Source organism: Drosophila ananassae, chromosome 2R (genome assembly GCF_017639315.1).
Source record: "Drosophila ananassae strain 14024-0371.13 chromosome 2R, ASM1763931v2, whole genome shotgun sequence".
Taxonomy (NCBI): domain Eukaryota; kingdom Metazoa; phylum Arthropoda; class Insecta; order Diptera; family Drosophilidae; genus Drosophila; species Drosophila ananassae.
The window spans coordinates 2,660,785-2,673,371 of record NC_057928.1 but is presented as its reverse complement, the minus strand read 5'-3'; the positions used below and the strand labels follow the sequence as shown (position 1 = coordinate 2,673,371).

Here is a 12,587-nt window from a genome sequence, read left to right as displayed (position 1 = left end):
GGAGAAGTGACGCAGGTTAGTCATAGATTTGCCTAAGTGAAAAAAGGACCGACAAATCTAAGAAGAATAACATGACAGCTGGCCAGGATCAGCACGTTGAAGCGGAGAAGATGCCGAGGTAATTTGTGCCTGTTGGAGCCAGTGATACAGTCTCAAACTAAAAGCGATTGTTGAGCTGAGTGCAAGAATTATTATAGTAGCTAAGAATTTATTGGTTAGAAGAACGCAATGTGAGACGTTCCCTTATAAACTGTGGGCCGCAGATAATAATCGCTAAAGACGCAATATATCACAGTGTTACAAAAAAACAAAAGTAAATGAACTTTTAAAGTGACATAGTAGGAATTGTTTATTGCGTCGAGTATATCACAAAACCATGTATGAAATATTTGTAACACCCTCAAAATCTTGATTTATGGTTAAAAAACCGTTTTTGGGGACTTTTTTGCGCTTAAAAATTCCTGAACGCGTTTTTTTAAACCGATTTCAAAATTGCCGGTGTTTTTCAATAGTTTAAGGTTGTAGCTTCTGAAAAAAAATATATTTGACGATCTGGCAACAAGCTTAAAGCATAGGCTAGAAAACCGCGTGGTAGCAGCGTTCTTTTGGTGTTTTAACCACGAAACAGTTCGGCCGAGCAAGGAAAAGCATCGAGAAGTTCAGGAAGGTGCGAGCAACGTTCGGCCAGAAGAAGCAGAGCGAGTCTCAGTTGCGGCGCGAATCTCGCCATCCGGCCTCCCGTGAGGCGGGGCGGGGAAGGGACATCGAAACCTAGTTTGGAGCTAGGAGCCGAGTGAGCTCGACTGGAGCTGAAGTAGCGGCAAGCAGCCGGAGCGTTCGCGACGCTTTAAGGGGCGCTCCGCTGGAGACTCGGGTAGGGTTCGGCCCTAACCTCACAGGAGCCACCGAGCAGTAGGCGTCAGCCTGGAGGAGTGAAGCCAAGGACGGAGTGCTGGCGGCGCTTTCAAGGAGCACCCCTTCGTTCGGAGGAGTCGCCGTAAAATAGGTGCTATCCTGTAGGAGCAGAAGCGAAAACGGAGCGATTGCGGCGCTTTCAAGGAGCGCTCCGTTGTTCGGAGGAATAGCCGAGGACTAGCCGGCGGTCATAGGACAGAAAGCAAGGACAGGGTGCTTGCGGCGCTTTCAAGAAGCGCTCGGTTATTCAAGGGAGCGGAGAGTGTCGTCCGGATGATGGCCTAACGGTGCCGAAAGCGGAGAAGAGGAAGTAGTGTCCGGATATTTCAAGCTAAAGCATTGCTGCTGGCTGCGTGTTTTGCTGTTGGCATTGTTAATGGGTTAGGCAAGAGTCCTCCCGAATTGCATATTTTCTTTTCCAGCCTCGAGTAGTGGAAGCGCTTCAACGACTCCTCGCGGATATAAAAAAGTGAGTGATCTTCAATCTATGCCAAGCCAGCTGAAGTAATGCGGAATTCTCCGATCAATATTTTTCCACGTTTTCCGAGTTCCGGCCGAAGAGGCTTCACCAGTTAGACAGTAAACAACTCTGCTGCATTGAAACGAGATAAGAAAGGAATGAAAATCGAACATGGCCCACTTCCGTACGGGGACTTTGTAGTGGAGCTCTTTTAGCAATAAAAATTTTTTGAGATGAAATTGAGCGCGCGCCCGCAAGTTTTATTGAATTGAATACACATTAAGTTCGCAAATCTTTAGTGTTAAGTTATTGTTAAGCGTAGCAAGAAGGATTATATTTCGAATTATTAGGATATTTAGGAAACCAGAAAAGAGATGTTATTTAGAGATTTAAGGAATTTCTTTAAGGAATAAATATGAAGTTTATAATGGAGTGGGAAAACATATTTCGCCTCGTTCGATCTGCCACTGCCCTGCCGCCAGCCTATGCCATGTACCTTCTTAGGGATCCCAGATATACACCGTTCTAAGGAGCCCGAGTTTGACCTACGCGTTTCGTGAGGTCGCGCACGCATCATTATCGAAATAATTTATGATTCCCGAGGCAGCATCAATGGGAGAGAAGGGGGTGTTTCAGAACCCACCTATTTGCCGACGAGATCTGGCCGGACACCGCGTGCAACCCTTTCTCTCATCCGACATCTCCAGCGATGCCACCTCACTATTCGTTATATGTATAAGAAAGGAATATGCTCTTATTCTTATAGTGCTCGCATGGTTTAATTGACTTTTTTTGGGAAAAGTGTTATAACTTCAACCATTTGTATTATTTTTTAATAAAATTTGTCTCGTTTTATTCAGTATTAATGAGACAATATTGATATGTGGCATAAATGACAGAATTTTTGTCAGAAGAAAGGAATATACTCTTATTCTTATACACATTTTTACTCCGGAGCGCTCGCTAGGTTGAATTGACCTTTTTTTTGGGAAAAGCGTTATAACTTACCAATTTTCATAATTTTTTGATGAAATTTGTCTCGTTTTATTCAGAATTAATAAGACAACATTGAAATGAGGCATGAATGACAGAATTTTTGTAAGTTGTACCGAAAAACTGGCGTCAAAATCCGAAAAACACGAATAATAGGCGAAAATTTCAGTTTCAGGTGGAAAAATTTTGTCCTTTTCGTCTAAAAAAATCTAAGATATATTTTTTTTTAGAAGCTACAACCTTAAACTATTGGAAAACGCCGGCTATTTTGAAATCGGTTTAAAAAACGCGTTCAGGAATTTTTAAGCGCAAAAAAGTCCCCAAAAACGGTTTTTTAACCATAAATCAAGATTTTGAGGGTGCTACAAATATTTCATACATGGTTTTGTGATATACTCGACCCAATAAACAATTCCTACTATGTCACTTGAAAAGTTCAAAATCACTGTTGCACTGTGATTTGGACTGGCACAAAAGCTAGATGGCCATGGAGTCCTGCGACGGTACTGAAGGTATGCTGTATGTACTGTACAGCGTGAAGAAGCCAGTGTAAAACCCGTTTCTGGCTTTGGTCATGTTTCCGGACTATATGGTACCCAGTACTTATCTTTTCCACCCAAAGTTTATTTAACCTTCCAAAGAAAATTTCATAGAAAATTTTGATTGTTGCGTACTTTTTTAGAACGAAGTCTAAAAATCTTCAATGCGCTTCAATTCGAAGCACAATGAAAAGTCTATAAGTCTTCTAAAAATGCTCCGATTTGGCTGAATTTTGCTTTGTAGTTAAAAATTAGGATTGTTTGATTCATTTGATTGTTTCTTTGAAGGTAATTTTTAAATTTTTTCCGCAAATTTTATCTGACGGGCATTACATTTTTTCCGCAAATTTTATCTGACGTGGAAATGTATTTAAAGTTTATTTATTTAAATGAACTAAAATTTTTAAAGGATATACTCTATTTTCAGGTTTATTGCATTCATATATGTACATATAAGGTCACAAAAAAGATCAACATACAGAATTCAATTTCATGATTTTAAGTTCGAATTTCAGGCAACATGAAAAGTTTTTTTAAAATTAAAACACGATCCTATTTAACACAGGCGAACATTTTTTTTCATTTAAGGGGGTCTTTATTATTTTCTTAATAATATTTAAAATAGAGGTCTGAATGGATACATTCTTATTGGTTCAGCCATAGAATACATTCGAATGGAATACATGAATGAGTGCATGACACAAAACGAATTTAGTGAGTGGGAGTGAGAATGAAAGTGTAAGACAGCATACTCATTCTTGCCATTCTCTTGTTTTGAATCCGAATGAGGTAAAGCGGAAAGCAAATAGAGTGCTTTCGAAATGCCGAAAACAGCTAAATAAATTTGCATAATTTCTGACGCACTCAATCCATTCGTAAATTGTTTTTGTTTAGGCACACTGATATACATATTACACAATGGAAGCGTGAGGCGGCTTGATGGGAACATCAAAAAAGTAGTAAGCTCTTATAAGTTTTGTCTCAGTGCGTTTGCAGCGTATGTAGTAATAAACTAAGCTAAAAAATAGATTATTTACAATACTATATTTAATAAATTATACGAAATAATAGTGCACAAATAACATTGATTTGCCTTCGCTTTGTATTATTTTTATTCTAGTGACTAAAAATACACAGAAACATGCATAATTTTATTGTTCATCTATGATGCATTCGAATTAATTCGAATGTAACATACAACTTCCATCTTTCCCACATACATGGGGACAGTGGAATAAGGCTATTATATATATGACATTTCCCTGTTTCATTTCGTTGTTCCAATTCCATAAGTATTTCCTTGTTGAGTCACAAAGCAACTCTGAGTATATATGTGGTATGGAACTTAGCTTACTTCCTTCTTTTGAAAACTAGACTTCTGGTAAGTTGGTGGTTCCAATAGCCTCGCTCAAATTTAATTTTTGTTTTTAAAGTGCATCTTAATTGCAAATGTATTGATTTATGTTTTTCTTTCTTCAATTTGAATTAATTCCGCAATACATTGCATTATTTTATTGTGATGATATTTCCATGCACCACTCATAAGCTAGAAATAGCTTGCTGAATATGGAATTCTGAAAAATGCCAAAATATTTCAATTGCTTAATTAATTTCATAATGTATAATAGTATATATATATATATTCGATTTTTAGTTATCTAAATGAATGTCTTTGGAATCAATTTCGGCCCGCAGTCGGGAAAATTGATGGACCCATGATGTGACAGTTATGAATTTTAGTAATAACTATTAAATTTGTTACTAGGTCTATCAATTTTGGACATGGGGGCGTATCGCTATATGCAGGAACTTTATAGGAAGAAGCAGAGCGATGTAATGCGATATCTACTTAGAATTCGCGTTTGGCAGTATCGTCAATTGACTAAACTGCATCGCTCGCCTAGACCAACTCGTCCGGACAAAGCAAGACGTTTGGGATATAAAGCTAAACAAGGATTCGTTATTTATCGGATTCGTGTTCGTCGTGGAGGCCGAAAGCGCCCAGTACCAAAAGGTTGCACTTATGGAAAGCCGAAAAGTCATGGTGTAAATCAATTAAAACCCTATCGTGGATTGCAGTCCATTGCTGAGGTAATAAAAAAAAAATAGGTTAAAAGTACATGTGCATGTACATGTAAAGTTTTGATGAAAATAACTTTTGTCATTAAATTATTTTTTGTTGACTAAAAACTTCCTTAGATGTCTGATGGATATTCGTTAGTTAAATAATCACAATATTTTTAACATTCTAATAATACTATTTTTATTTCAGGAACGTGTTGGTCGAAGACTTGGTGGCCTACGTGTTTTGAACTCTTACTGGATTGCTCAAGATGCTTCGTATAAGTATTTTGAGGTAATATTGATTGATACGCATCATAGTTCAATTCGTCGTGATCCGAAAATCAATTGGATATGCAAGCACGTGCACAAGCATCGCGAATTAAGAGGCCTTACATCGGCGGGTAAAAGTTCTCGTGGAATTGGCAAGGGATACAGATATTCGCAGACCATTGGTGGGTCCAGGCGTGCTGCTTGGAAGCGCAAGAACCGAGAACATATGCACAGAAAACGTTAAGCTGTACCTCACTTCTGTGAGAGCTGGCCAAATAATTTTACAGCTTAATAAAATGAATATATTTGCGTACGCAATATAAAACCACCATAAACCTGCTTTCAGATATTAGTAGTTTGTGAATATAATAAGTAGTAGAATATTTATGTAATTTCAGAGGTCTACAAATTCAGGACAATTTTTTATTTCATAAGCTGCCAATAGCTAATTTTCATGAAATGGAGCATTATCCTAGTATTTAGGAAACCAATCTTTCAGACTTCGGGGACAAATGTGCTTACCCCATTGAAGAAATTATTTCTCAACAAGTTGACTAAGAAAATTATCCCCAGACTAAGGGCTCTGGGGAACTGTGGATCAGGATAGAAACCGGGTGGAAAAATATTTCAAAGGTAATGTTGCAGAATTTGGTTGAAAGTATGCCTAGGCGCATTAAAAGTTTCATTAAAGCTAAAGGTTTTTGGACAAAGTTCTTACATGTGTGCGGATCCCAGCATGGGCAAATTAAAACAACATTTTTGCATAGTTTTCCTATTCTCTTTTATTGCCTCTGTTGCTGAGCTGAGCAAAAACACTTGCATAGTCTCAACGTTTTTCGGCATAATGCATTTTGTTGTTGAATTACCGAAAACTTTCCACTGCAAGAGATCATTGCAATCAATCATACATATGTAGTCAGCTGTAAAAGCTAAAATCATTTTCGAATGGGAATTTTATTAAAACAGTTTGCCAAAATATGTTATTTTAATTTTAATTTTTTTTCTTTTCTCCATGCAAAATGTTTTAATAATTTTTATACCCTTGCACAGATATTATGATTTTGGTCAAAAGTGTGCAACGCAGTGAACGAGACATCTCCGACCCTAAAAAGTATATATATAAGTATATATATATATTCTTGATCAGGATCACCTCCTGAGTCGATATGAGCATGTCCGTCTGTCAATTAGTCTTTCAGTTTTAAAGCTATCGAGTTGAAACTTTGCACACATTCTTTTCCTTACAGGTAGCATATAAGTCGGAACGGCCGGGATCGGTCGACTATATCCTATAGCTGCCATATAACTGATTGATCGGAAATGCCATAATTTTGGTGTTTTTTAAATGAGGGTTGGGACTTTCCACACATGTTATATTTGACCAACATATCTTATGTACAAAATTTCATAAGGATCGGCCGACTATATCCTATAGCTGTCATAGAACGATCGAAATTGAAATAACTTTGGTTTTTTTTAACCCTTTATATGGCCGTGATGCATATCTGCAACATACCGTTTGAATTCAACTATTTCATAGTGTTTATAAAGAAAGTGACATGTGTTAGTGTGATGTCATAATGCAACAAGGCTTTTTTTTATTAGTATGACCTGATCCCACTCTACCATGAGTTTTGACAACATAAGTTTACTTTTCCCGCCAATTTTGTGAAACAAGCACGTGAGCTCCGTTCCAAACTTTCAATTACAAATATTTCTTAAAATACAACTTATTTGTTTAAACAAAACTGCACAATTGAAAAGGTATTTATGTTTATAATGCATGTGCAGCCGAGTTTTTATGTTATGGTTTATGTGTTACGTGAAAATAGTGAGTATCGTTGTGTTGCAGATATACATCAAACTGCTTTTCAGAGATAATTTGTGCAGTCTCAGTTTTGATGTATATATGCAACATTTATTTGTTTGTGATTATTATTATGTTATGTTTTATGTGTTTTTATATACAATTATTTGGTATTTATTGTCTTTGTCGTCTGTGTTATATGTTCATCTATGGAACCAAAGTTATGTTATGTTTCAAATGGTATATACTATTGTATTACATAGGAATAATGTCAGAAAAAGGATTAACGCCTTCGCAAATAGAAAGTTTTTTTAATAGCGTGGATAGCGAGGATGATCTCGACTTTTCTGCTGATGACGAAAGCGATTACTATCCCAATAAAGAAGATTTTGAGACCTCAGATGACGAAGTTTTGGAAAATCAAGTTGAACTCCCTACCGACTTGAATGTTCCAAGCAAGGATGTCAACGATGTTGCGACTTCTAGCAAAAAGGACCTAAGAAGGAATTTGCTATGGAGACAACGCAGTTTGATTTTGAATGAGAACCAACTTCAGCTGCTCACGAGCACTGCGTTACCTCCGGAACTAATGGAGCTGTCCCAGCCTATTCAATTTTTTTCGTATCTATTTCCTAAAAAAGTTTTTGAGAATATTTCGAATGAAACTAACCTTTACATTCATCAAAAAGAGCCAAACGCAAATATTACTTTTACTCCTTTGGATATTCAACAGTTTGTTGGAATTGTGTTGTATATGTCCATTTCACGACTTCCAAAATGTGCCCTTTACTGGTCAAAACATTATGTCACAAAAAACATTTGAAACAATCAGACGTCACATTCATTTCAACAACAATGATAATAATCTGCCTTTGACTGATTCCCGTCATGATCGGCTTTTCAAAATACGACCACTTATTCAGGAAATTAATAATAATTTTGGAAAAGTACCTAAGGAACAGTTTTTGTGTGTCGACGAACAGATTTGTTCAACAAAAGCAAGATCACATATGAAACGGTACAATCCTAACAAGCCTCATAAATGGGGATATAAAATATATGTTTTAAGCGGTAATTCGGGCTTCTGCTATAAATTCGAGATTGATTCTGGCAATGAAAACGTAGTACTACTTAACGAGCCAGATCTAGGAGCAGCATCAAATTGTGTTGTAAGATTGGCCAGAGAAGTCCCCAGGCATCAGAATTTTCGCCTATATTTTGACAATTATTTTAATTCATTACCTCTTTTAAACAAGGCCAAAAAGGAATATATACAAATTGACCGTCCTTTCGCTGTAGCACAATACAACAGTTATATGGGAGGCGTTGATCTGATCGACAGTATAATCGGAAGATATAAAATTTTATTGAGAAGCAAACGTTGGCAAGTCAGAATCTTTTATCATTTACTGGACCTTACAATCAGCAACGCTTGGTTGTTGTATAAACGTGTTATGAAGGCAAATGGATATCCTGGAAAAGTTTTAAGTTCATCAGACTTTCGGCTTGATATCGCAGAAGTGCTAACAAAAGTTAACACTAAATCAAAATTGGGTAAACGAAGTTCCGTCATTGAAAATGAATTGCAGCTAAAGAAGCAGAGAGGTCCAACTCAGCATGTACCAAACCAAATGGTACGACAGGATCAGGTTGGACATTGGCCAATTTGGGCAGACAAAAGAATAAGATGCAAGTTTCCAAACTGTGCAGGATATTCTCAAGTCATGTGCAACAAATGTGGAGTAGCTTTATGCTTCAATAAAAGAAATAATTGTTTCACCAATTTTCACTTAAATTAAACAGTAATTTAAGCGCCTTATAGCAAATATTATAATAAAATTTACGTTTTATCTATGTAAACTGAGCACTGAAACTATTAAATATATTATGAATTCAAATATTTTGTTTAATGCACTAAAAACATTACAAATATATTCATTTATGTTAAATAAATTTTTGGATTATATTAAGTTTAATTTTGAACCCAAGCATATTTGATGTATTTATGCAACATATCCTTTATCCTTAATAAAAGTGTAAAAAATCAAAAATCGGGAAAACGAAAAAAAAGTGTATTTTTTATTTTTAATTATATATCTAAAAACAAAAACCGCATCAAAATCGGAGTTTATGCCATATGAAGGGTTAAGTTAGAAAGATGGGATTTGGTACAGATTCTATTTTGGAAAAAAAAATCTGATTTGTCGAATTTCATAAGGATCGGCCGACTATATCCTATTGTCTTATAACTGATTGATCGGAAATGCTATAACTTCGATGTTTTTCAAGTTAGAAGGATGGGAGTTTCAATGGATTCCTCTTTTGGCAAAATAAATCGATATGCCAAATTTCAAAAGGATCGGCCACATATATACGATCCGCTACATCGCCTACAGCAAGATCGCCTGATTTGACCGCTCCAGACCTATTTTTGTACGATTTTTGAAGTCACGGGTTTATGTTAACAAGCCTCAAACTCTTGCTGCTCTTAAAGACAATATCCGTCAAGAATGTGAGGACCTATCGCCGGAAGTTCTGACCAAAGTGACCATAAAAAGGTCACTTGCCATAAAAAGGGTACAAATGACAATCAACTGTGGCGGCGGTCATTTACATGACATCATATTCTCGACTTGATGTAAAAAAATTAAAAGACCAAATAAAAATAATCCACAAAAAGAATCGAAGTTTTTCATTTTTTTTTTAAATTACAGCCAAAAAACATCGGAAGGTTACTTTTTCAGGTCTGTGAAGTTGGCACCCCAACTTTTGAATTTCAACAAAATAATAACTGACCATTATTGACCATCGTTTGACCACTATTGACCACAAAAATTTTCGTTTGACCACCTTCCGAAAAAAAATTGCAGCAAAAAAACTTTCCGGGGGCCAACTTCACACTGGCTCCCGGACATAAGAAAACATATTTAAAAAATGAATTTTAACGTATAGAGCAGTTTAAACGATTGACCATCCCCTAAAATCGATTGACCATCCCATAAAACTGATTGAACATCCCCTAAAACTGATTGACCATTCTATAAAACTGGTTGACCATCCCCTAAAATCGATTGACCATCCCATAAAACTGATTGAACATCCCCTAAAATCGATTGACCATCCCATAAAACTGATTGAACATCCCCTAAAACTGATTGACCATCCCATAAAACTGATTGACCATCCCATAAAATCGATTGACCATCCCCTAAAATCGATTGACCATCCCATAAAATCGATTGACCATCCCCTAAAATCGATTGACCATCCCATAAAATCGATTGACCATCCCCTAAAATCGATTGACCATCCCATAAAACTGATTGACCATCCCATAAAACTGATTGACCATCCCCTAAAACTGATTGACCATTCTATAAAACTGATTGACCATCCCATAAAATCGTTTGAGCATCCCCTAAAATCGATTGACCATCCCATAAAACTGATTGACCACCTACAAAAAATTTGGAAAAAAAACTCAAGTTTGGAAATATAAAAAAAAATGCGATTTTGTTTCGCTTTCGTTTATTCAAAGGTAAATTTCTACAGTACCGTTACAAATTATGTGGGTACTCAAAAAGTTTTTTTTTCAGCTGCTTATATCAAAATTTTAACAGGATCATAAATGATATGTTATTTTCAGTTTATTTTTATATATTCTGTATATTTCTATAGTTTTTAATGAATCAATTCTTCAAACTCTTGAGTACAACAAAACAGACACTTTTACAAAATGTTTTTCTATGTTCTTTATTCGTGTCACCTCTCTGCTCAGATCGTTGTGAACTTCCCATTGACCAGTTAGTCTCCTGCAATGTGCCATGTAGTGTCCAATCCCATCAGAATCTTGAGGTCGCACAAATTCAACGGCTCCATTGAGGATGTACGTCTCTGCTAGAATTTCTATTTTTGTCGGGATATCAGAAAGCAGAATTGAATCGGCAACTGTTTTATTGAACATCGCATGATCTTTTTTGTCCATCGTGAATTCGACATTAAAAAAAATGTGTGTCCCAGGATTCGTTATTTTTGTTTTTTCAGTTCCACATCGTTGGCATACATACTGTTTCGCCTCAAAGTATTTCTGAACAAAATTGTGAAAGCCTTGGGTGAAACCACAAGTGATGACTTCCTGCGCATCAACATCGATTGATGTAAGCTGCCTCATGATGTAGTCGCAATTGGTGCAAGATATGTGTATTGAAGCGCTGGGAAAGTCCGTCAGATTCCGCTCTATGAAGGTTTCTATATTCGCAGCACAGATCAAAACGTTATTTTCATCTATATCATACTGGGTGGCGAGAAATTGTCCTCAATCGATGTAAAAGTGGGCAGTTGGTCCATCGGAGACGTACTGTTTCATAAGCGCAATCACTACATTGTTGTCGTCCAAACTGTCGATGTTTTCTTTGTATCTAGCATTATCAATGTAGGCGGTCGAAAGAATTTCGAGAGCTGAGTCGAAAGTACAAATATTCTTGACTTACACAAGTCTATTTCCAATCGGTACTGGAGGTAATAGTACACCGTTTCTCAGTACCAAGCTTTTCTTTCGTCTTAGTGGCCGATTATAAATGAACTGAATGTCTGGACATTTCGTTAAATATTTTCCTCTTGTGACAATCTTAACTTCGTTCTTTTCAGATAAAGGCTTTCTGACTTTATTTTTGTCACAATCAATTTTGAGTTCATCAACGGCTTCTTTCTTATCTATTTTAATTCCGATCGGGATTTGGTTGGTGCAAAATGATGGTAATCCTTCGTCATTTGATAAGATTTCGGGTACACTGTGATACTGAAGGATAGGCGACTTCTTTTCATCTTTGACATTTTTATTAGTAACGTCCACCTTTCGATTCTCTTCTTCGTACAAGTAGCCATTGCTTTCCTCATTAATGAAAAAAGTATGATTTTCATGGACCGTGTTTGGGTTGTTTGATACTTTAATTGCCGTGTTTTTGGTAAATGCACTCTCAGACACCTTACTCATTGTTACATCAGTCAACTTCTTTTCCTCTTCAATCTTCTTTTTAGCATTATTTTTCCCCTTCCAGTTCTCTTCTTCGAATAAGTGTTAATTTTTTTCCTCATTAAAGAAAGAAAGATTATCCTTTTCGTTAGCGTTTTTATTTCCATGTTTTTTTTCTTCATCGCATTCTTTTCTGTTTTTTTTTCAAAACACTCGAGTCAATGAATTTTGGAAATGTTGCATTTTTTCGCTTGACTAAGGCACGTTGAATTTTGCATGATGATTCAATGGAACGCATGTGCGCAACGAAAAATTTATCCGCTCTTGTTGGTCCATTGAAATCATTTAAATCCAAGTTTTTAAGGTCTTTGAAATACGATTCTGAGACTGCTGATGTACCAACATCGTAATCAGAACTGAACTTATCTTTCATGACATTAGTCCAAAGGGGGAAAAATCGTGCCAGTTGCATAATGGGTTTTACTAAATCCTTCAAGTAATAAGAATTTGGTTTTTGTGAGTCTTAACATTTATCAACCTCCTCCTTTGCAGTTTGTTGGATTTTGT

General features: G+C 36.3%; 2 protein-coding genes and 1 non-coding gene across 5 annotated transcripts; all 3 read left to right on the top strand.

Moving 5' to 3' along the window:
• Positions 1–4,169: 4,169 nt before the first annotated feature.
• On the top strand, positions 4,170–5,576 carry LOC6503233 (60S ribosomal protein L15). Of its 3 annotated transcripts, none has more exons than XM_014904678.3 (3): positions 4,170–4,288; positions 4,673–4,998; positions 5,180–5,576. In XM_014904678.3, the coding sequence occupies exons 2-3, from the start codon at positions 4,690–4,692 to the stop codon at positions 5,483–5,485; spliced, it is 615 nt and encodes a 204-aa protein (XP_014760164.1). In that variant the 5' UTR covers positions 4,170–4,288; positions 4,673–4,689; the 3' UTR covers positions 5,486–5,576. The 3 variants fall into 3 exon arrangements, with proteins under 3 accessions (XP_014760164.1, XP_044570790.1, XP_001965845.1); XM_044714855.1 differs by lacking the exon at positions 4,170–4,288 and adding an exon at positions 4,304–4,358; XM_001965809.2 differs by lacking the exon at positions 4,170–4,288 and having other exon boundaries at positions 4,562–4,998.
• On the top strand, positions 4,416–4,491 carry LOC116655928. Its single transcript, XR_004311018.1, has one exon. It is a non-coding gene; the product is annotated as a small nucleolar RNA Me18S-Gm1358 (small nucleolar RNA).
• Positions 5,577–6,769: 1,193 nt separating the features above from the next.
• Positions 6,770–9,281, top strand: LOC123257126 (piggyBac transposable element-derived protein 1-like). Its single transcript, XM_044714854.1, has 2 exons — positions 6,770–6,922; positions 7,312–9,281. The coding sequence occupies exon 2, from the start codon at positions 7,708–7,710 to the stop codon at positions 8,845–8,847; it is 1,140 nt and encodes a 379-aa protein (XP_044570789.1). The 5' UTR covers positions 6,770–6,922; positions 7,312–7,707; the 3' UTR covers positions 8,848–9,281.
• Positions 9,282–12,587: the final 3,306 nt, after the last annotated feature.